Genomic DNA, 25,450 nt, shown 5'->3' on the forward strand with positions numbered 1-25,450 from the left:
TCCTCCTTTCTCCCACCCAGTGTGCTGTGTGTCCCAGTCCTCGTCTCTCCTACCCAGTGTGCTGTGTGTCCCAGTCCTCCTTTCTCCTACCCAGTGTGCTGTGTGTCCCAGTCCTCGTCTCTCCTACCCAGTGTGCTGTGTGTCCCAGTCCTCCTTTCTCCTACCCAGTGTGCTGTGTGTCCCAGTCCTCCTTTCTCCTACCCAGTGTGCTGTGTGTCCCAGTCCTCCTTTCTCCTACCCAGTGTGCTGTGTGTCCCAGTCCTCCTTTCTCCTACCCAGTGTGCTGTGTGTCCCAGTCCTCGTCTCTCCTACCCAGTGTGCTGTGTGTCCCAGTCCTCGTCTCTCCTACCCAGTGTGCTGTGTGTCCCAGTCCTCCTTTCTCCTACCCAGTGTGCTGTGTGTCCCAGTCCTCGTCTCTGGTTGTTCTCTGGCCAACCGCCTGCTGACGTCATAGAACAAGCTACAACTCACTCTTCTTCCTTTCTGTCTGTCTGTCTTTCAGTCATTCACTCACTCTGTCCCCCACTGTTTTGGTGTTTGTGTGTTATCATGACATGTTTAAGGCTCATTGATGCTTCCTTATTATAATAATAGTTTGGCAAAGAAGTAGCAGTTTGAATTTAAATGAATTTTCCAGGGGCCCATTTTCATAACGCTATTGCCAACCAAATATGCATTGGCAAAAAGTCCCCCAAATGCAACCATCAATCTGAATCCAAACCAGAATTCCAATGTGAACACAGAAGCCTTATGGAGTGTGTTTGCTTACTGTCTCAGGTGGGGAAGTGGGAGAACGGCTCCCTGTCCATGAAGTACCACGTCTGGCCTCGCTTTGAGATCTACTCAGGGGCAGAGAGCCGGGAGGACGACCACCTTTCCATCGTTACGCTGGAGGAGGCTCCGTTTGTCATCGTGGAGGACGTTGACCCCCTCAGTGGCACGTGTATGAGGAACACTGTGCCCTGCAGGAGACAGCTCCAAACAATGTGAGGGGAAAACTCTCCACAACACTGTCTAGTGCCACGTACAATGTCTGTTACACAATGTATATCCTTAATACTACTGTAATGTATATAATACCACAGAAATGATCACAATTCCACAACAATGTATTCAACTATAATGTAAAGTATTGATGTCAAAGCAGTGTCCAAGTCTATCATTTTAAGCTGTATAATAATTCTAGTTTATGCCCCTTATAGTGTTCCACAGTATCCACCATAAAGGCCTTTAGACCCTCAAACTCCATTCTTACAGTACTTTATGAGTATCTGCCATCTGCCTCCAGTATCTCTACATCTGTACTGAGTTGTATTAAGCCTCTAACTGTGTGGGTACGTCCTGTCCTGTGTCTCAATATGTTCCTCTCTCCACCCTGTCTCACTCTGCCGTGGCAACATGGCCATGATGGTATCCAAATCCAGGCTAGCGGGGTAGGAAGTACTCTGTTAAAGTCTCTAGAAAGCCGAGCGCTTTAAGCATGCTGATAATGTTCCCCTCCATCTAATCTCTGTCTAAACATACGTTGTTCAGCATGGAAAAAATATCTTTGCCTGCCGCCTGGAGATGTATGAATGCCCAGTGTTAATAAGGCCTATTGTTCTCCCTCTCACCTTTTACATATATTTTTTTTAAACGTTTGCTCAGTCTGTCTATTCATGTTGCACTTTCCCCTACTATATCTCCCCCTCTTCTGTTCTGTTGGTTTCTCTCTTCCTTTCCTCCATTTTATGCTACCCTAACTCTCTGCATGCCTTTCTCCTTTCTCTGCCGCTCTCCTCCTCCCTCGCTCTTTCCCTCTCTCTCTTTCTATGTCTCTCTCTTAGAAATAAAACCGTAGACTCTGGGATCTATATCAAGCGCTGCTGTAAGGGATTCTGCATCGACATCCTGAAGAAGATCGCCAAGCACGTCAAGTTCACCTACGACCTCTACCTGGTGACCAATGGAAAACACGGCAAGAAGATCAACGGCACCTGGAACGGCATGGTGGGAGAGGTGGGCCTCCGGAGCTGCAGCTAGTCTGTCTGTGTATGATGGTGTCCTGGGGGTTAGCTACCTGTGTCAGTCTGTCTGTTTAGCAGTCTGCAGGTATCAATCTGTCTACTGTATCTTATGTTTGTCTGCCAGTGTCTGTGTCTGTCTGTATCTGTGTCAGTGGCTATCCCAACCGGAACCATGCCCTCTGTTATCAACTTGGAGCTACCTGGAAGGAAAACTCATTCTGATTGACTTATAGACAGACGTTCCTCTTCCACCATGTCACCAGTTTGTTCAGTTGGGCATCAGCTAATGTCAGTCAGGTTAAGTACCTCACTCAAGGGTAAAGAGCAGTCTACCATGGAAGTCCAGTTTGTGTTATAAGGATATTGCGTAAACGACATTGGTCCCAAGGTAAGGTTGTTGTCAGTTCTAATATACAGCAGTAGCAGCAGCTGCACTGAGGCAGAGAGTAGCAGAGTTTTTAGTTTACCACTTTGTTCTAACTTCAGGAAAGTTCTAATGTTGCCCCTCACCTTGGTAACAGCCCAAAGGCTGTGGGTAAAAATACGTAGTGGGAGTTTACTGTAGCAGAGGATGTTCTGGTTGGAATAACCTTCCACTGTCATAGACAGGACTACATATCCACTGTCATAGACAGGACTACATATCCACTGTCATAGACAGGACTACATATCCACTGTCATAGACAGGACTACATATCCACTGTCATAGACAGGGCTACATATCCACTGTCATAGACAGGACTACATATCCACTGTCATAGACAGGACTACATATCCACTGTCATAGACAGGACTACATATCCACTGTCATAGACAGGACTACATATCCACTGTCATAGACAGGGCTACATATCCACTGTCATAGACAGGACTACATATCCACTGTCATAGACAGGACTACATATCCACTGTCATAGACAGGGCTACATATCCACTGTCATAGACAGGACTACATATCCACTGTCATAGACAGGACTACATATCCACTGTCATAGACAGGACTACTTATCCACTGTCATAGACAGTACTACATATCCACTGTCATAGACAGGACTACATATCCACTGTCATAGACAGGACTACATATCCACTGTCATAGACAGTACTACATATCCACTGTCATAGACAGGACTACATATCCATTGTCATAGACAGGACTACATATCCATTGTCATAGACAGGACTACATATCCATTGTCCTACTACAGTATAATCCACATTGACATTATACATTTCAGCCATTTAGCAGACTCTCTTATTCAAAGCCACTTAGATTCAATATGGATACTGGGCCTCCAAGCCCAGAACAGGGCTGGTGACCACCTGTTATAAAGGGGTGTGTTTCATGTGGACTAAAAGGATGCTGGTGTACCGTCTCTATTCCACCTAGAAGAGGAATGTTAATGGAATAAAGCGTCCGTCCCAGCGCCGCTCAGAGGACGTATCTCACACTCTTAATGACCCCAGATCTACACACGACGACCGCATGGATCACATAGATGCCTCCTGACTTACACAATGTACCAGAGCTGTGCATAAAAGAGAGAAAGAAGTCACTGCAGGGTTAAAGTTGGTCCCTTCGTTCCATTTTGTGCTGACTTCATTTTGCTCACTGGTGTCGGCATTGATGGACTTATAGTCACTAACCTTCATAATCCCAAATATTTGAGGCAATACTCTTGATTACATGAGTTTGGCTTCAAACATCGACAGACGTGAACACAGAACACACACGCAAGAATTCTCGCTCGCTCGCTCATTCTCAGTACCACCCACACAGGTCACTTTCATAACGGAGAGGGTACTAGCCGTGGGAGGGAGAATACGGAAAGAGAGAGGAAGTGGGTACACTGCTGGACAGACTTGCTCCCCCTGGGGACACACATACTAACACAAACAAATCCTTGGCACGCAAACCTACAGACCACAGGTAAAGGAAAAAGTCTCACCCCCCCCTCTCTTTCCCTCCCTCTGTCATTCACATTCACACCTTATTAACTCAGTCAGTTCTGTCCCACTTTACCCCGGCGCTGTAGGGCCAGGTATTTAGGGCTAAATATACCTGGAGAGATGGAGGGGCACGAAGGGAGGGATGGAAAGCAGGGAGGAGAGGGAGGAGGAGGCAATGGGGTGGCTATTTCAAGCTGCCGTGACCCACTGTGGTAACCCAATTCTCCCTCCCTCTTTCTGTCTGTCTCCCCCTCCCCCTCGTTCTCTCTCTCCCTACCTCGTTCATGTCTGTTTCTCCCTCCCACCCTCGTTCTCTCTCTCCCACCCTCGTTCTCTCTCTCCCTCCCTCGTTCTGTCTGTCTCTCCCTCCCCTCCCTCGTTCTCTCTCTCTCTCCCTCCTTCATTCTGTCTGTCTCCCTCCCTCGTTCTGTCTCTCTCCCTCCCCTCCCTCGTTCTCTCTCTCCCTCCTTCATTCTGTCTGTCTCCCTCCCTCGTTCTGTCTGTCTCTCCCTCCCCTCCCTCGTTCTCTCTCTCCCTCCTTCATTCTGTCTGTACTGCCTCACCTCTGTCGTTCTGTTTCTCTCACCTTCCCCTCCCTCACTGGAGATCACAAGTCTCCACTTTGCCTGTTCTTGATGTGTAGGAACTGTCTCTCATTGACCTTTCTCTTTCTCTCTCACTCCCTCTCTCCCTACCGTCTCGCTCTCCAACTAACTCTCTCTCTCAGGTGGAGACAAAAAAGGCCCACATGGCGGTGGGCTCCCTCACCATCAACAAGGAGAGGTCAGAGGTAATTGACTTCTCGGTGCCCTTCATTGAGACGGGCATCAGCGTCATGGTGTCCCGTAGCAACGGCACCGTCTCGCCCTCTGCCTTCCTCGGTGAGTGTGACCAACTTTACAGTATCACCCAAATGTTCCGTCCAACTGAATTATAATGTGCTCATTCCCCTCCAATCTTTTATTTCCTACTCCCACTCTCTCTCTCTGACATCCTCTCCCTCGCCTCTATCTCACTCACTTTTTGTTTCTCTGTGTACTCTTCATTTGCATATTTTTCTCTCTCTCACCCTCCCTCCGTTGGCCTCTCTCTTTCTCTGCCTCTCTCTCAGAGCCCTTCAGTGCTGATGTGTGGGTGATGATGTTCGTGATGCTGCTGCTGGTGTCTGCGATTGCTGTGTTTGTGTTTGAGTACCTCAGCCCTGTGGGCTACAACCGCTGTCTGGCTGACGGTAGAGGTGAGAGGGTCTGGCTCTACACCGGAAGAACATCTCTCTCACAAACGCACACACGAGCATACACACACACATACATATTTTTCTCTTTCTCTTTCTCTTTCTCTTTCTCTTTCTCATTCTCTTTCTCTTTCTCTTTCTCTTTCTCTTTCTCTTTCTCTTTCTCTTTCTCTTTCTCTTTCTCTTTCTCTTTCTCTTTCTCTTCCCTCTCTCTCTCTCTCTCTCTCTCTCTCTCTCTCTCTCTCTCTCTCTCTCTCTCTCTCTCTCCCTCTCTCCCTCTCTCCTCTCTCTCTCTCTCTCTCCCTCTCTCTCTCTCTCTCTCTCTCTCTCTCTCTCTCTCTCTCTCTCTCTCTCTCTCTCTCACACACACTGCTCTGCACGGTGACCTTCCCCAACTCCCACATGGCAGCCAGTAAACCCTGACCACCCTCCTCCCCAGCTCCTTCTTCCCAGCCCCTTCTCCCCAGCCCCTCCTCCTCCCCAGCCCCTCTTCCTCCCCAGTCCCTCCTTCACCTCTCAGAGCCCAGTGCAGGTGAAGTCTCTTCTCATTGATTTCAACACGCCTCCCCTGGATCTTCATGTATTTTAATGTGGGCCCTGTGTTTTGCATGCATTTCCATATTCTCAGGAATCACATGTCAGGCCTGACAGGGATGGGCCCATTTTTATTACATCTCCCAGCTTAAAAGAAATAATCAATGTCCTATCTTCATCCTATTCATGACGGAACTATATTTAGAGACCATATCTTTTTTTAATCTCTCTCATCCTTCATGTTCTGGAGAATAAGACCCTCTTTCCTAAAGCATTGTAGGAGTGCTATTGTTAGCTGGTCATACACTAGTCTTGGGAATTCAGTGTTTGTGCGAATTGGATCAAATGTTGGATTCCAACTAGTGATACTCATGATGGCTACTTACAGAACAGTAAATACAAAAAAATATATTATCATGATGGATTCAATCTTAGTGACAGAACCACAGCACACATATATTCAACAACAATAGGCAAACTTAGTAGTGGACTAACGCCTCATCTGCACTGCAACACAGGTGTTTATCAGAATGACACAGCACCGTGATCCAATCAGTCGTGTTCCTCCAGCTTCCCTAGCCACATTGTGCTTCATGATCCTACAGCTAACCACAACATAACTACAACACTGAGACGCCTCAATTAGACCACTGCTCATTGTGATCACTACCTGTCTCTCCATCAGAGCCTGGAGGACCCTCCTTCACCATCGGCAAGGCCATCTGGCTGCTGTGGGGTCTGGTCTTCAACAACTCTGTCCCAGTGCAGAACCCCAAGGGTTGGACCAGTAAGATCATGGTGTCGGTGTGGGCCTTCTTCGCTGTCATCTTCCTGGCCTCCTACACAGCCAATCTGGCAGCCTTCATGATCCAGGAGGAGTATGTGGACCAGGTGTCTGGACTCAGCGACAAGAAGGTAAGGCCTGTCATTAAACTTCATTAGTCCTTTACTCGCTCTTTCTTACTAGCTCTCCCCTCTCCTTATCTCACCTCCATTCCATCTCACTGTCCATCTTTCCTTGATTCCCTTGATTTCTATCTCTCACTCTGTCCTCTGCCTGCCACCACTTTCCTCACGCCATCATTATTTCTACACCTCTTATCTCATCTCTCTCGCTCCGTCTCTCTCTCTCTCTCTCTCTCTCTCTCTCTCTCTCTCTCTCTTTCTCTTCCTATCTCCTCCCCTCAGTTCCAGAGACCCAATGACTTCTCCCCTCCGTTCCGGTTTGGGACGGTCCCTAACGGCAGCACGGAAAGGAACATCAAGAACAACTACAAGGAGATGCATGGCTACATGATCAAGTTCCACCAGAAGAATGTGGATGAGGCCCTCTATGGTCTGAAGACTGGGTGAGCAGGGGGAATGGGGTCTTCGACTGGGTAAGGAGGGAGAACAGGGCCTTAGACTGGGTGAGGAGTGGGAATGGGGCCTCAGACTGGGGGAATGGGAGAATGGGGCCTCAGACTGGGGGAATGGGAGAACGGGGCCTTAGACTGGGGGAATGGGGGAATGGGGCCTTAGACTGGGGGTATGGGGCCTTAAAATAAGGCCTTAGACTGGGGAAATAAGGGGAATGGGGCCTAAAAATAGGGCCTTAGACTGGGGCAATAGGGGAATATTATTATTATAATTTATTTTTTTACCCCCTTTTTCTCCCCAATTTCGTGGTATCCAATTGTTAGTAGTTACTGTCTTGTCTCATCGCTACAACTCCCGCATGGGCTCGGGTGAGACGAAGGTCGCGGGCCATGCGTCCTCCGATACACAACCCAACCAAGCCGCACTGCTTCTTAACACAGCGCGCATCCAACCCGGAAGCCAGCCGCACCAATGTGTCGGAGGAAACACCGTACACCTAGCTACCTGGTCAGCGTACACTGAGCCCGGCCCACCACAGGAGTCGCTAGTGCGCGATGAGACAAGGATATCCCTACCCTCCCTAACCCAGACGACGCTAGGCCAATTGTGCGTCGCCCCATGGACCTCCCGGTTGCGGCCGGCTGCGACAGAGCCTGGGATCGAACCCAGAGTCTCCGGTGGCACAGCTAGCACTGCGATGCAGTGCCTTAGACCACTGCGCCACCCAGGAGGCCTTTTATCTATTTTTTTTTATATCTTAGTTGAATTATTCTCCTTGTTCCTCATTTAAAGCTCTGGTTTTATTCATTTCCAAGCACAACAGTGTCTACCATTATACAGTATGTGACAACTGTAGCCCTTGGCAAAGCAGGCAGAAGTCTATTATCCTTATCACAACATTAGGGCTACTTAGCAGGTTAATTGGGATGAGTAGTTACAGTGTAAAGCTGGGCCAGAAGTGATTACTGTAAATTCTGTCATTAGTAAACTGGACGCCTTCATCTACGATGCAGCGGTGCTGAACTACATGGCCGGGAGGGACGAGGGCTGTAAGCTGGTGACCATCGGCAGTGGGAAGGTGTTTGCCTCCACGGGCTACGGCATCGCCATCCAGAAGGAGTCTGGCTGGAAGAGACACGTCGACCTGGCCATCCTTCAGCTCTTTGGAGACGGTGAGATCGGCGCTCAGTTAGAATTACATACAGTTTGACTTCATGTACTTCAGCTAGGGAGTCGTGCCATTTTACTGAGGGTTTTAACAGTGTTCTTTGATGGAAAACAGCCAAGATTTGCTGTTGTCATATTTCCCCATGGAATTGTATACTTTTGGAATACTTGCCATCTGGCTAAGATATAGAACACACAATCCTACAGGTATTGTCTATGTATGTTATATGGTGTATAGTAAGGTTGTGTCCCACCTTGGTTGAGCACCAGTCAGAGCTGCATTCGAAGCCATATAGAAGTCGTTTTTCTCTCTGCATCTTGTCTGTACTGGAGCCACTTTATCTGGGTGTGTTCCAGCCTGTCTTGAGGGTCCTGGACCAAGGCCCCTCCAGGCCCCACTATAATGTCCTAGTTAGAGATGCCAGTAAAGCTGCTGGTGTATTCTACACTCTGTGGACAGGGGGTGTGTGTGAATGTGGGTCAGCCCTACGAAGACTGCGTGTGTGTAGGTCTCTGTTTCTCTGTGGACAAGGGGTGTGTGTGAATGTGGGTCAGCCCTACGAAGACTGTGTGTGTAAGTGTCTGTCTACTGAATGTACAGGTCTGTCTACTGAATGTACAGGTCTGTCTACTGAATGTACAGGTTATAAGCTTTGGACAAGGAATGTGTTTTCTGTATTTAGGGATAGGTGACAATATGTTATTGTGTGTGTGTATAATATACAGTTTCTTGTAGATTTTCTCATGTGTGAAGGTGTGAATGTGGGTCATCATCGGGTGCCGTTCCCTGTGTACAACCAGCCAAAACTTAGCAAGGGGCCCTCAAAGTCACATTGACACGCCCCAACATGCACTCCTTTCAGTGTGACCTAGATTGAGAAAGTGATCCTCACGCGCTGAGAGACCAGGGGCGTTTGACGGGTGCAGACGGGGGCCTGGCAGGTTTGATGCGGCTCGCAGACACTTAGAGCATAGGAGGAGGCCTAGGGCCCCAGGGAGCTCTGGTCTCGCAGACGCCACTGAGCCCCATCTCTCACACCAGTCGCCCTTGTCGTCCAGGAGCCATGCAGGCACAGCAGGCAGTGGACCCTGAGTTCGATCATCTGTGTATGTGTGTGTGTGTGTGTGTGTGTGTGTGTGTGTGTGTGTGTGTGTGTGTGTGTGTGTGTGTGTGTGTGTGTGTGTGTGTGTGTGTGCGTGTGCGTGCGTGCGTGTGTGTGTGTGTGTGCATGCGTGCGCGTGTGCGTGTGTGTTGATGCTCAGGGGCCAGTGGTTCCATGCGAGAGCTCTGCTGACGTGCCCAGCCATCTGAATTTATGCTTAGTTAAGTAACGTCAGTCCTGCCACGGATGGTCCACCAGAACTAACTGCTGCTGATGTTACACAAGGTGACCCACAAAGAGACAGATAGAAACTCTGGGACATGGCTGGACATGTGGATATTTCCATATACTCATGCGCACACATGGGTCTATTTGCTGAATCTGAAGTGTGCTGTCATGAATAATATAACTGAGATGTATTGTAAAACTGTATTCCTTAAATTGCCACCAAAGGCTTGCATGCATTAGCCTTTATGTGTTTGTCCTCTACAGTTTTAGGTATCATTGTCAGCCCTATATTTTCAATTGTCTTTCCCTACTCCTCATTCCTATACCTTTTCTCTGCTCACTTTGCATCAATCTCCCGTTCCAATATTTATCCTCTTGCTACATCATGTCCTCCCTTCTCCACACCCTTCTCCTACTCCCTCCTTTCTCTCCCTCCACTCCTCCCTCCTTCTCTATACCCGGGTCCCCACTCCTCCCTCCATCCGCCTGTCCCCACTCCCCCTCCTCTTCCCGTCCCCACTCTTCCTTGACTCCTCCCTCCATCCTGTCCCTCTCTCCAGGTGACATGGAGGAGCTGGAGGCCATGTGGCTGACGGGGATCTGCCACCATGAGAAGAACGAGGTGATGAGCAGCCAGCTGGACGTGGACAACATGGCCGGCGTCTTCTACATGCTGGGGGCGGCCATGGCTCTGTCGCTCATCACCTTCATCGCCGAGCACGCCTTCTACTGGCAACTGCGCTTCTGCTTCATGGGCTACTGCACGGGCAAGCCAGGCTTCGTCTTCTCCATCAGCAGGGTGAGCCAGTCCACTTCAGACACCCATAGTAACTGTCTGCACACACTCATACATGGCTGTTCTTCACTTGGGTTTTCTTCCTGTGGTCCTGTGATCTGCATCTGTTCCCTTTGGCATCAGAGTTATGACCTTTATGATCAACCTCACATCATCAACTTTACTGTCTCTAATACCCAGTAAATGAGAGTGCTTTATTCTTGGAAAAGGTAGTCCATAAGGAAACCTGGTCAAGTAGAAGGCTTATCGGCCCTGATAGCAGAAATCAGTATGTAGTTTATGTCCCCAGTGGCCAACCAATGCCAAACTCTGAGTTTAGTTTGAACACAGACAGCTTTCTTCTTTTGTTTTGATGCTAATGCCCGTTTCATATCCAGGGTAAATATTTACAAAATATTGAGCCAAAATCAATTGTTCACTCAGCCAGAGAAATGAGGGTAGATTACTGGTTCTCCTGGGAGCAAAGTCACCCCGAGGTATTTGATTTGCAGTTCAACTGTTTTGACATGGCTCCAGTGTAACTCACCAAGGTGAAACGCTCGGGGTTAACCACGTGGCTCATTTACCACAGTGCCACACAATCCATTGCTCTTTTCATTTGAATACCAGGACAGAGGAAAAACAGTGGATTATTTTGTGTCTCATGTTATAGTTTCAATTTTAGTGTGTGTTTGTCAGTGTGTTGTTTGGGTGTGTATCCATGACAGTTGGCTTGTCATTCCAAAGACATATTGGTCAGTAAGCGTTGATGATTATACCATTAGCATTTGTATGAGGATGAGAATGAGGAAAATGACTGTTTGCATTTGTGTGAGTTTCCATTATGACTTGTATTCATGATATTATTTCCTAATTGTTGTGATGGTAAATATCTGGATGTGACCCTTGAATACAGTTCAATCAAAATCTGTTCCAGAAGGCTTCTTTGGCTGTGCCCATAGGGTAGAACCCGTTTTAGTTCCAGCCAGAACCCTTTTTTGCTCCAGGTAGAACTCTTTTGGGTTCTATGGAACTCAAAAAGGTTCTACTTGGAACCGAAAAGTGTTCTTCAAAGGGTTCTCCTATGGGAACAGCCAAAGGACACTTTTAGGTTCTATATAGTACCTCCAAAATATTCAGAGGAAACAACCTACAATATGTTTATTTATTAGAATTCATCGCCACACAATAGATTTTCACGGGATAATTAAACAACAATGAGGGAAAGGATGGTTTATTCTCTTTTCACAATCCTGGGGTAAGGCTTCACATTGGTTCATTCTCATTTAGTTAGATATTTTCCGTTGACGCCCCTTTCCCTGTGGCACTGGATTGATTCTGTTTCTTCATTTCACAGCATACTCCAATAAACTGTACTATTATTACCGCAATTAACATTTAAGCTCAGCACTGTACGAATGAGAAATCTGTCATGCCCGATCTGAGTCTAGTGTCCAAGCCCTTGTTGGTTACAGTGTCCCCCCTCTGCGCTGGTGAAAAACAGTAAGCAGGGCTTCGTTAGCCAAGGTATTCCTCTTACACCTGCAACACTGTAACTAATTCACCAACTAATTCATTACACTGATTTAAGAAACCATCTAATGACGTTAGCTAAGAGTTTAGATAAGTACTGTAAATATATGAAGCCTAATCGCTGCATCTTCAAATGGTCACATGGTAGTATTATTTGCATAAAGCCACATATAGGCTATTCAAGGACAGGGCAGCTAGTGAATCGTTGAATTTGAAACCACATGTACACTCTGTAATAAGTTATAGTTTGTAGGTGCCTCCATGACTTTACATTTCTAACACTCAGGCCAGCGCTATTACCCTTCACACGTCCCTGCCCAAATACTCCCAGAGACAGTCTGGGACTGTTTACTTTATGTGGGCATGTGGAGTATCTCAGTTGAGTATGAAGCACCATTGATGATGCGAAGGCATTCTGTTGTTTTGTTGATTCAGCTCTGCTAACAGCTCAAACGGAGCACACATGATGTCATCTAACATTGCCAAGGGTTGAGGGTTGAGTAAACACAAGGACAGCATGTCACAGAGAATATGGGAGAGTCAGTAGCGGTGTGTGGGTAAAATCACTGGGGAAGCCAAGCCAGAAAAAAGTGACAATTGCGTTGTTTGCTCTACAACCTGTTAGTTCATATGCCTTGCCACTGTGATATATAGGCCTAAGGCAGAGACAATAATAAGACACAGTGGCAGAATAATTAAACCACACCTTTGTTTTATCACAAACCAGAGAGCAAGATCTGTCCGGTGAAGTCCACAAAGCATATTGAATGTAACAAACAGTTCCATGACCTACAGCATGGACTACTAAACAACGGTTGGTTTAGAACCATGTAGAGTTACCACAAGTCACAAAGAAAACAGGAGCTGCCTCCACTATTCCGGCACCATTTCAACTTCAACATTTCAACATCATCAAATCACCTCTGCTTGGTCTAATACAGTGACAACTAAAATATACCCAAAACTATTTAGTCCAATCAACATAAGCTAAATATGATGTGGCTGTCCACAATTCAGATTTGTGTGTGTGTAGAGAAATGCCAATGCCATCCTTCTCTCTTTCATGTTGACAAAACCGTCTATGACTTACAGTACACACTTTTAGTTTTTGTTGTCCTACACTACCTGGCTAAAATGCTTGCTCGCTAGCCCAACTTCCTTACATGGGCAACGTTAGCTAGTTAACATTAGCCTACTACATCTAGCTACATATTGAACTTCCATCCTCTCAGTCCAGGGGCACAATGTATGAATTTATGGTTGGATCAGAATCACTGTATATTCATTGGCCAGTACGGAGATTAAGTAAAACCACCAAGTCCAAATCCGTATCTCCATCCATGGCTAGTTTAGGAAAGGGGACCATTTTAGCTTGCTAGACACCGGAGGACAACCACACAATGAGATGCAACATTTCAAGTTATTTCTGTCATTGACGTATTTCTCTTGATGCGATGTGATTGGTGTGAAGCCAAATCCAAATGGGCTTCCCTTGACACTTTGTTTTGGTGCCCCAGGACTATTTACAGTTGAGCTCACTCAGTTTACGCTGAATGGCTTTTATTTTATATGTTTTTTATCAAGGGATGAAAAATGCTTGCTGGCATCCCTTGCATTCAATGCAAAGGGCGGCAACAATGTCATACTCTTTATGACCAGACAGCATCAGATAGATGACCTACACAGACAGAGACAGAGGGGCGCTGTTTTGCTCTCTCGGATGCCTTCTCTCCAGTGAGATACATTCAGCCTCTTGTGAATTGAAGGACAATTATGAAAACAGAGAGACAAAAAATACATTATTTTATATTTTTTCTTGGTCATTGGTTTTATTACACAACCCTGGGGAGAATAGTGGTATGGCAGGCTCATGGCCACATCAAAACAGAGCAATGGAGGGCACATTGAGGAAGCAAAGCGCCAGAAGGAGGAGTAAGAGAGATATAGTACCACAGAGACAACCAATGACTAACAGTTAAAAAGGGGAGATGTCAAACCTGATGAAAGAGTTGACAAGGAACAAAGTTGGCATCATGGTTGTCATGGCATCAAGGCTGAGAGAGAGGGCAGATGCAATGAAAATGACCCTGTTAAGGAATTATTGCCATTTACCAGTACACCTTTGACCTTTAATGGCAGCCAAAGGGTCCTATTACCTCTGCTGTCCTTTCCCAGACAAAATAACAAAAAAATCATTGGGTGAGATTGATTTGATCCCACTCATCCATCTGTCACACCTCGTTCACCCCACTCTCCATCCATTTGTATTTGAATATCGTATTATACATCACAGGATGCAAATAGCACGGTTTGTCTTTCTGTCATCATTATGTCAGTGTTTCATGGCCTCATCCTCTCTCTGGAGTTTTATGTTATTGCATGGCGGTCTACAGTCGATGCCGGGGGTATTTATTAACTGCCACGGGGTATTGTTCAGCTGAATTCTAATCACATTGATTGAAGGTATTGACCGCTGAGACCCACAGGGCTTTACTGCATCTCTGTCATTATCAATCATCTCCCCATCCTCTCCTCTCTCCTACTTTCTCTCGCTCTCCTGTCTCATATACCCACATACAGTAGAAATACGTTAGATATATTACATTCAGTCCATGTGTGAATCTGTATTTTACCACTTAATGGAGAAACAATCAACAAGGAGTCAACTCCAGAGGTACTAGAAGTGGACACTTCTTTACTGAACTCTGTTTACACTACTGGTCCAAAGTTTTAGAACACCTACTCATTGAAGGGTTTTTCTTTATTTTTTAAACTATTTTCTGCACTGTAGAATAATAGTGAAGACATCAAAACTATGAAATAACACAAACGGAATCATGTAGTAACCAAAACAGTGTTAAAAAAATCTAAATTTATTTTATATTTGAGATTCTTCAGATTGACACTCTTTGCCTTGATGACAGCTTTGCGCACGCTTGGCATTCTCTCAACCAGCTTCATGAGGTAGTCACATGGAAGTCATTTCAATTATCGGGTGTGCCTTCTTAAAAGTTAATTTGTGGAATTTCTTTCCTTCTTAATGTGTTTGAGCCAATCAGTTGTGTTGTGACAAGGTAGGGGTGGTATACAGAAGATAGCCCTATTTGGTAAAATACCAAGTCCATATTATGGCAAGAACAGGTCAAATAAGCAAAGAGAAATGACAGCGCATCATTACTTTCAGACATGAAGGTCAGTCAATGTAGAACATTTCAAGAACTTTTAAAGTTTCTTCAAGTGCAGTCGCAAAAACCATTAACCATTTTGAGGAAACTGGCTCTCATGAGGACCGCCACAGGATTGGAAGACCTAGAGTTACCTCTGGTGCAGAGGATAAGTTCATTAGAGTTACCAGCCTCAGAAATTCCAGCCCAAATAAATGCTTCACAGAGTTGAAGTAACAGACACATCTCAACATCAACTGTTCAGAGGAGACTGTGTGAATCATCCCTTCATGGTTGAATTGCTGCAAAGAAACCACTACTAAAGGACACCAATAAGAAGAAGAGACTTGCTTGGGCCAAGAAACACGAGAAATGGACATTAGACTGGTGGAAATTTGTCCTTTGGTCTGGATTACAAATGACCGATTTTTGGTTCCAACCGCCGTGTCTTTGTGAGACGCGGTGTGGGTGAACGGATGATCTCCGCATGTGTATTTCCCACATTAAAGCATGGAGGAGGAGGTGTGGGGGTGCTTTGCTGGTGACACTGTCTGTGATTTATTTTGAATTCAAGGCACACTTAACCAGCATGGCTACCACAGCATACTGCAGCGATACGCCATCCCCTCTGGTTTGGGCTTAGTGGGACTATCATTGGTTTTCAACAGGACAATGGCCCAACACACCTCCAGGCTGTGTAAGGGCTATTTGACCAAGAAGAAGAGTGATGGAGTGCTGCATCAGATGACCTGGCCTCCTCAATCACCCGACCTCAAGAAAATTGAGATGGTTTGGGATTAGTTGGACCGCAGAGTGAAGGAAAAGCAACCAACAAGTGCTCAGCATATGTGGGAACTCCTTCAAGACTGTTAGAAAAGAATTCCAGGTGAAGCTTGTTGAGAGAATGCCAAGAGTGTGCTAAGCTGGCATCAAGGCAAAGGGTGGCTATTTGAAGAATCTCAAAATAGAATATATTTAGATTTTTAACACTTTTTTGGTTACTACATGATTCTATATGTGTTATTTCATAGTTTTGATGTCTTCACTATTATTCTACAATGTAGAAAATAGTAAAAATGAAGAAAAACGCTTGAATAAGTAGGTGTTCTAAAACTTTTGACCAGTAGTGTAGATATTCTGTGTAGTGAATGTTCCACGGTCTAATGTTCAACAGTTGCGTAGGCGATGTACATGTCTATGTTATTTAACAGTCTCTGTTTCCCTCTCATTCTCCTCAGTCTACTCTTAGAAGCCCTATTTTTAGTTCTCCTTTATTCTGCCTCTGACTCTCCCTTACCATCTCTAATGCTGCTTAATGACCCTCTTCACTCACAGGGCATCTACAGCTGCATCCACGGGGTTCAGATCGAAGAGAAGAGCAGCTCAGCTCTCGACTCTCCATCGGTCACCATGAACAACACCCAATCCAACATCCTGCGTCTGCTCCGAACCGCTAAGAACATGGCCTCCCTGTCCGGGGTTAACGGCTCACCTCACAGTGCCCTGGACTTTATCCGCCGTGAGTCATCCGTCTACGACATCTCTGAGCACCGCCGCAGCCTGGCAGGTCACTCGGACTGCAAGCCCCCGTACATGCCGGAGGATAACATGTTCAGCGACTACATCAACGAGGTGGAGAGGACGTTCGGGAACCTCCACCTGAAGGACAGCAACCTGTACCAGGACCACTACCTGCACCACCATGGAGGCTCTGCCCTGGGGCTCAGCGGCCCGCCACTTAACAGACCTCACAGCCTGGGCAGCAACAGCTCTCTGGAAGGGGGCATGTTTGACTGTGACAGTTTAGGGGGAGGAGTGGCACCCATCTTCACCACCCAGCCACGCTCTGCCCTGACCCACAGGAACATGAGTAAGTTTGACCTGATTGCCGGTCAGAACCCACCCTCCGGGCCGGGCTTCAAATCGGGACTTTCAGACCTGTACGGAAAATTCTCCTTCAAGGGAGGGGCCTCCAGCTCAGGTTACATCCCCGGGCACGACAGGTACTGTGGGGGAGGGGGCAGAGAGGATGACGGAAACATTCGTTCAGACGTTTCAGACATCTCCACTCACACGGTCACCTACGGGAACCTGGAGGGCAACGCTAAAAAGCGTAAGCAGTATCGCGACAGCCTGAAAAAGAGGCCCGCCTCGGCCAAGTCGAGACGAGAGCTGGATGAGATTGAGCTGGGCTACCGGAGAAAGCCCTACCACACAGGCTACCACCACTACCACGGCCACCGCTCCTCCTCCCCGCCCCTACTGCCCTCCGAACGCAAGAGAGGAGGAGGGGGCAATGCAGGGAGCACATCCTACCTGTTCCGTGACAAAGAGAGTGTGAGGGATTTCTATTTGGACCAGTTCCGCCCCAAAGATGGTGTCCCCCAATGGGAACATGTGGATCTGACAGACGGTCCTGGAGGGGGGGGTGGAGGGGGCGGGGGGAACTGCACCAGTTTGGTGTCAGTGGACGACTTCCTGAAACAAAATAAACCCAAGAAATCAGAGTCTAAGAGTGGGGGAGGCACATCAGGGGCGGGGTTGGCAGGAGGAGACTGGGAGTGTCGTAACTGCCGTGCCAGTGGAGGAGGGGGCAAGCAGATGTCGATGCATGGCAGCGGGGCGGGGGAGAGGGGAGGCGGATATGGTGGAGGGGTTAGTTGTGGATCCTCGGGGGGTGGAGGGAACAGCCGTCCCAGCTCTGCCACCTGCATGCGCTGCGAGGGCTGCAAAAAGACAGGCAACCTGTACGACATCAGTGAGGACAACAACCACCTCTTGGAACAGATGGGGGGTGGGAAAGGCGGAGGCATGGGGGCTGTGGGGTTAAGTGGAGGCGCCCAGCCTCAATCTCAAGCCCAGCGTAGGAAGTCTGCCGGCTTTGGAAAGCCACTCCGACGGCAACACTCTTGCGACACCTTCGTAGACCTTCAGAAAGAGGAGGCAGTCGGAGTCAGGGGGGTCATGGGGGATCTAGGAGGGGGCATGGGGGGTGTAGGAATGGGCGGGATGTTGCCTCCCCCCAGAAGTGTTAGCTTAAAAGAGAAGGAGCGCTATATGGAGGGTGTTAGCCCCTTTGCCCACATATTTGAGAGGCATGGAGGCTCAGAGAGGGAGAAGGAGCGAGACAGAGACCCCCTGTTCTATGGTGGTGAGATGGCCAAAGAAGCAGGGTCGCCATTCGGCTTGTTCCGAGGTGGTGAGGGCCTGCACCGCCGCTCAGTGGGGGAAAGGGACATGAGGGACAGAGAAAGAGCCATGATGGAGGGCGGTGGAGGAGGAACCTACTCCTTATCCAAATCTCTCTACCCGGATAGGGTCAACCAAAACCCCTTTATTCCAACCTTTGGTGACGACCAGTGTCTCTTGCATGGCGCCAAACAATACTACATGAAAAAGCAACAGCAGCAGCAGCAGATGCCCCCCAAAAACAGCCGAAGTGACTTCCGGGGCTCTGTGGGTGTGACGTCTTTCTTGCCAGCGACTGCCACTGCTGGGGTCATGTCCACCGTGGCCCCCAGGTTCCCTATGGAGCTGTGTCTGGGAGGGAACCTCCACGGCTCCACGCTGGGTTTGGGGCCAATACAGCGCCCGTTCAATGGCAGCAACGGGCACGTGTACGAGAAACTCTCCAGCATAGAGTCAGACGTGTGAGAGAGGAGACTGGGTGGGGAGGCATGGAGGGAGGGAGGCATGGCATTAGTGCTGGGAAGTCAGGGATGACGAGGCACCACTGTCCACATTGCAACCACAATACTTTTAACAAGGAAGGAGAACAGTCAGGGAAGAGAAGATGAACGACAGAATGGTAAAAAAAAGGTTTCGACAGAAAAGAGCAGGGTGAGTTAGAAGGAAAGATGGGGACATTCAAGCCCTGTTATTTTGTTACAAAACAATGAATTCAAGAGGTGACACGTGGGTAGGGTTATGTTAACTCTATTATTTATTTGGCCGTTGCCATCAACACACTCAAAAAGAACACAAAATTGACACCTCTGAATGTGATATTGCAGGTTTGAGCCAAATGGCTTACAGAGTCACACCTATAGAGTGATTATGAGAAGGGAATGTGAGTGAGTAGGGAAGTGTCCATCTGGTCAAGTGTTATTAAAGAAAGGAGATGTTGTCATGACTCATGTTGATGATAGCTCTAAGACTGAAAATGAGTGGAAGACGATGGCCGTGTTAACCCCCTGCACTAACTCTCCCTCTTTTTGCCTCTACAATCTTAGAGAAAATGATTCCAAAAGGGTTATTTGGCTGTCCCCATAGGAGAAGCCTTTTTGTTTCCAGGTAGAATCCTTTATGGTTCCAGGTAGAACCCTTTTGGGTTCCATATAGAACCCTCTGTAGAACAGGTTCTACATGGAACCCAAAAGGGTTCTACCTGGAACCTAAAGGGTTGTACCTGTAACCAAAAACGATACTTCAAAGGGTTCTGCTATGGGGACAGCCGAAGAATCTTTTAAGGTTCTAAATAGCACCTTTTTTCTAAGTGAGTTGTTCTGCTCCCTTACACCCCCCCTGCTCCCTTCTGCTCCCTCCCTTTGACTCTTTATTGTTATGATAATTCAATCATAAATGAAAATAAGATATTCTTACTGAAATAACAGGGTAAAACAACAATAATGTTATTAACATTGTGATTAACAAAAGTGATATTATGAAGTGCTTATGACATTAGGTTTGGTTTATGTTCCTTTGATATTTCAATACGGTTTAATATTTGTGGTTATTTCTTTGTCTGCCCGATGGTGGCAGGAAGCTTGTTATCTAATTCAACTAACAAGCCTGAAGGACTGAGTGAAAAGTCATTAGGTCTCTTGTTTTTGTTTTAATGATATACAGTCCACGCTCATTCATTCATTTGCTGTTTTTAAAATTGTTACGGAAAGATCTGGAAGGCATCATTTGCACAGTACTGAACGGTTCTTCTTTGTTTGAGGTTTCAAGAGATGTCACAACCTGTTTCTGAACAGGTCAACAACTGTGAAAGACATGTCTTGTCATGAAGCAGATGGCTGAAGATACTGACTGAAGGACGAGCCTTAAAGGACTCCAGATGATGTGCACCCCAGAGAGCTCAGCGGGGCGTGATGTAACAGCACGATACGTAATGAACAAGGTGTTAAGATGTGTGCAATATCCCCTTGTCTTGAAGGGGAAACGCGCTACTCTGAAACCAAGTCATTATTTACAGGTGTGAGACTGAGAGACTGTGGTGTGTTTCAAGACAATAACGTGTTTGAATAACTAACACTTAACTTGATGTGGACGTTATTACACAGACATTACAATACCATTGGAAGTGCTTCATAAACCTGTCACAGGTCCATACTAAAGAACACCACACATACTGTCAGACTGCTGTGCCTCATCTAACAAGCATTTGATCAACCCTTTTGGATTCAGGTTCTTAGAAAACAGCCAGCAGCCTCCTAGGCTCACTTTTTAACACACCACTTATCTCGTAAAACCCGTTGCGTTCACTCTCTGAAGTTAGGAAGGTCCATACAGGCTTATGAGACACGTTGAAGAAGCATTTGTGAATGCAGTTTTACTTCACGGCAGTCAGAGTGTTTTTAATGTGTATTATAGGCGTATGCTCTGTAATTCTAAATTGAACTCAAATCCTCTTAAAAGATGTTGTTGCCCAAAGGAGATGGTAATGGTATTGATGAACGGCTGAATGTGAGTCGTGAGGATGTCTCCAAATGGGACATTCCTCCTCAGACTGAGGCAGTTAGACGGAGGATATCCTGAGAATGCTCACGCTGTCTGCTTTGACAGATGTTGACAGTACTTTTAACCTAAGACCTGTATATTGCACTGACCCCCCCCCCCAGGTTCAGACTTTCAGAAATACATGCCTTATCACATGAAACTGACTGATGACACAAGATATTGTACAGCATACGAGCCTATCAGTTATTTAAAGTTTTGTCTTCAATTAGTATGAGGTGTCATGAGTTCAAGGGCTGCAGGAAATTGTGTTTCAGTGCTGAATGGAGATTGAAGGTGCTAAGGGAGTAGATTGCGCCGAGTCATTCCTACTTCCAATATGATCAAACTGCACCGGTAATATGGAGGTGGAAGATGGAGGGGAAATGATTGAGTGATAACAGCTGTTTTCCTAGACCTGCTGATAATCTATTCATTTATTCAGTACCCACTTCTCTCTCCATACTCTTAAGATAAAACCCATCAAGTTAGCCTTAAATCAAACTGAGTCAACACCCCCTGTGAATTACTTCACAAATGGATGGGTATCTTTGCACATGTTTTGGATGGTCGTCCAGAGAGGAAGGTTTGAAGAAGCAACGGAAAGGAAGAGGAAGAAATAAGAGAGAGGGAGAAAGAAATGAGAGTTATTATCAATCAGCATTAGTATGTTCTCTGTTCCCCTGTAAATATATTTAACAACTATTTTCCCTTTGTACAGTAGGCAGACAGTCAGGATGTAACTTTCAATATGTTTTACAACAATTTAAGAAATAAACAAAATGGTAATAAAAACATAAAAATACACAAAAAAATATGCAAAATAGTTAAGACAAATATGATTAATAATGATAAGTGATATGATTGAACCTATTATTTGCTTTAAATCTCATGTTTACTTAATTACAAAAGTTCACCAGTAAATATAATTATTATTTTAAGAATATGCTTTTGCTCATTTTCAGTAAAGTGTTGGAAATTGAGGATAATTTAGTGTAGACGTTTGGTGATAAGGGGGAAAGTTTCGTTTACGAGTCTTTGCTAAGTTTCCCTTGAATTGTGTTAGATTCTTTTTTAAGATAGGCTACTCTTCATGCTTTACGGGATACACACAATTATCTATACATTTATGTAATACAGTATCACATGTATACATACCAGTAGATGGCTTTTGCATATAGAGACTGTATATTGTGATCCTTCATTTAAGCAATCCTCATTAATTAAGTAATTGAGTGCAAGATCATTTGTGTTATGTTGCCCTTTATTCAACTGGGATCTGATGCCGACTGCACTGGTGTTGATAGAGCCTACACTACGCAGGACTGACTCTTCCTCCTCATTCTGTGTATCTTTAATAAGGATAATACTGATATCTTCAGTGATGTCAGTAGCACTGGGCACAAAACATTGGACATTTCCCAGTGTTGCTCTCATAATAACAGAGGATGGTGGTGCAGATGGGGTCCAAAGGAAGTGGTTAGCTTCATCACAGTGAAGAATCCATCTGAAATGGAAATGCAGTTTTGCAACCCTTTATAGAATGATGAAATGTTTCTCATCCATGTCACCTAAACATAATGTGCAGATGGTTAGAAATGAAGGGTGAATCAAGTAAGTCAAGGCAATGAGTTGACATCATTATGTTCATTTGGGTTCTTGTCAGAGAAATAATTATATCCTTTGTGATGTATTTATCCTTGATCAAATCTCCACTGTGTGTCAAACTGTTTGGTATGCATGCGTGAGGAGATATATATGTTGTCTAAGCCATTTTTTTTATTTATCTGCTAGTTTTTGTCTGAACATTATTGCTTTCAATAACTTTCAATTAGTTTATTTTCCAACTTTCTGGGAGAAATAATTTTAGCTTGACATTTCTCATTCAAATGCATTCATGTCCAGAGGTTTTTTTTCTGACAATTGAATTGAAACTGTCTGGGTCTGCATACTTTTTATGCAACTCCTCATGTTGATTTTACTCATCGCAATAAACTGCATGATCCCTTGGAGTGTTTGTGTTGGAATCTACTGGTGTGTTGATTAGTCTTGAATGAAGAACCCCTTTAAATGTACAGGCCTATATTGTGATATGGATGGTCAGGAACTCTTCTTGAAAATGGCACACTGGTCTTAACCGTTTTTTTCACTGATTGGACAGGGTGGAATAAACTGATACTGCTTAGTACAGGCTGTCGTACCCTTTACCACAACTACTCTACGGACAGCAAGTGAGAAACAGCAAGCAGTGTTTATTTCCCCAAGGCCTTTTGGTCCCAGTCACACTCTGTGCACAAGCATGTCTGTACACATACACATTTCTTTAAATGGGATATGAAGCCAAATGCAATGTCACATCAGCCAAAGCAAGGAAATGCTCTGCCATGGTAGTGGACTGTAGAACAGGCCGATGCTATTGGGTGGATACTCCAGCTGGAACACATTGATCTAATATGATAACAAACATCACTACATCTACAACACTGGTTTATTCCTGTATTTCAAAGTTGAATAAACAACACTGGTTTCATTATGTTTTTATTATAATATTTTGCCTATTGATGAAAAGGACTTACAGTTTTTGAACTATTTAATTTGTATAACAATATAAACGTTGATAGTAATCATATTACAATTATTACATTGAGAACACAGTGATTGGTTACAGGTCTATTCTCACTGGAGTGCTTTGGACAAATTAAAGAAAAAGTTCATCTTATGAATATTGCAGGGTTTTTGGAATGGTTAACATTGCAACTTTATGCATTTTTTGTTGCGCTCTCATTTCTTGTAGATTGAATGAAAGTGGTGCACTGTGTGTGTTTGTGTGTGTATGCTTGAATGGTTGGTCAGTTGTGGTCGTGTGTTTATTTCAGCATATAACATGTACAACGGTTTGATTTTCTTTTGTCTTCATGATTAAGATTCATAACATGACAAATGTTATAGTAATGTGGGTAACATTGGTTAAGGGGTTGTTGCAAAATGTATTTTATAAAAAATATTCATTGCTGAGAGTGTGTACAGACAGCCTGCGTTTTAGGGCAAGTTTGTGATCTTTCTTTACCGAAGCTGAATATCCTGATTGAATTAACCATGAGTAGGTGAAATGTAACATGAATAGTATCAACTGTATACATGTTATTGTAGGCCATTATTTTCTCTTTTTGTGGCCCTTTCTTTGAAGTGTTACACCATTTTTACACCATTATACAAACAGAAAAGTATATACAAATAAAGAATTGTACAGATTGTGTAAATATGAATATTGGAGAAAACATTTAAACTCATTCCTTCATTTTTTTTGTATGGAAATGATTAAATTAACCACAAGAACAAATTAATAAAGTAATTGGATATTTGCACAAAAAAAATCATCATGGTACCTCTAATAAGGATAATACTGATATCTTCAACGATAAGTGCTAAAATATGACTTATTTTTCTTTGTACGTGATGAACAAAAATGACGTGTTGAGTATGAATTAAAACATGCCAAGTCTCACGGCTTTGGGGATGAGTTTCTCTGCCCTTGTGTGCTCTGTACCCCCCCCCCCCTCATTTTCTTCTTTTCCCTCCTGTCATTTTGAAGATTTGTCATCTCCCCTGTACCCCCTCAATCTTTCATTTCCCATTACCCTGATATATTGATATATTTATGTTCCAGTAAAGTTCTGCCTTGCTCCCTGCTTGTGTCTCTCACGTTCAATCGCTTTTACTGGCAAGACATACTGAGTCTGTCTGCTCAGTCTACTGGACAGGGCTGCAGTCTCCCAGTCTCCCTTACACCCCGTCTCTCACTCTGTCTCCTCCTCCCTCTCCTCTTCCTCTCCCTCTCTCTCTCTGTCTGGGAGCTCAGTCTACTGGACAGGGCTGCAGTCTCCCAGTCTCCCTTACACCCCGTCTCTCACTCTGTCTCCTCCTCCCTCTCCTCTTCCTCTCCCTCTCTCTCTCTGTCTGGGAGCTCAGTCTACTGGACAGGGCTGCAGTCTCCCAGTCTCCCTTACACCCCGTCTCTCACTCTGTCTCCTCCTCCCTCTCCTCTTCCTCTCCCTCTCTCTCTGTCTGGGAGCTCAGCTCGACAGAGGTGGAAGGAGCTAGGACCGTGGGTGAGAGGTGGCGGCCCAGGAAGCAGGGCCACATTGAGTTGCAGGGCGGCTGGGTTTCCGCTGCGACCCACACTGCTGGCGCTCCACAGCACCTTACAGACCACAGCACCAGAGTCCAGGCCCAGGGCTCCGGTCGCTCCTGTCCTCAACCAGATCTAGTAGTCTGTGACCGGTTCTGGGACCCTGCGTTCCTCCATTTGAATATATTTAAATACCACATGGTGCCCTTACTTTCTATGAGAGACAAGCAGTCCTCCATGGTGTGAGAATCTGTAGCTAGGTTACTGTGCTCTATTCAAATAGAGATTGTCTCCCATGCATTAACCTCAAGACGTCATTTTGCCCGGGCCCAATAGGACCAATGGAGTCAACCTAAACAGTCTGTCAGGGACATTATTCTATTATACTATGGTTAGGAAATAGTTGTGGGAATGAACATGGGAGACATACACTCTTAGAGAAAAAGGTGCTATCTAGAACCTAAAAGGGTTATTCAACTGTCCCCATATGAGAACCTTTTGAAGAACCCTTTTTGGTTCCAGGTAGAACCTTTTTGAGTTCCATGTA

The 25,450-nt window shown here is 45.6% G+C and overlaps 1 protein-coding gene across 1 annotated transcript in view; it reads left to right on the top strand.

The window, feature by feature from the left end:
* LOC116352948 (glutamate receptor ionotropic, NMDA 2B-like) overlaps positions 1-24,401 on the top strand; it is a 26,156-nt gene extending 1,755 nt beyond the window's left edge. Inside the window, exons 2-11 of the mRNA XM_031827606.1 lie at positions 778-986; positions 1,425-1,433; positions 1,827-1,998; positions 4,684-4,837; positions 5,068-5,193; positions 6,410-6,639; positions 6,913-7,073; positions 8,068-8,255; positions 10,142-10,380; positions 16,389-24,401. Of these exons, the coding sequence (XP_031683466.1) occupies positions 778-986; positions 1,425-1,433; positions 1,827-1,998; positions 4,684-4,837; positions 5,068-5,193; positions 6,410-6,639; positions 6,913-7,073; positions 8,068-8,255; positions 10,142-10,380; positions 16,389-18,707 (3,807 nt within the window). The 3' untranslated portion in view covers positions 18,708-24,401. The remainder of the gene's footprint in view (positions 1-777; positions 987-1,424; positions 1,434-1,826; positions 1,999-4,683; positions 4,838-5,067; positions 5,194-6,409; positions 6,640-6,912; positions 7,074-8,067; positions 8,256-10,141; positions 10,381-16,388) is intronic.
* Positions 24,402-25,450: the final 1,049 nt, after the last annotated feature.

This window comes from Oncorhynchus kisutch, linkage group LG6, assembly GCF_002021735.2.
Source record: "Oncorhynchus kisutch isolate 150728-3 linkage group LG6, Okis_V2, whole genome shotgun sequence".
Taxonomy (NCBI): Eukaryota; Metazoa; Chordata; class Actinopteri; order Salmoniformes; family Salmonidae; genus Oncorhynchus; species Oncorhynchus kisutch.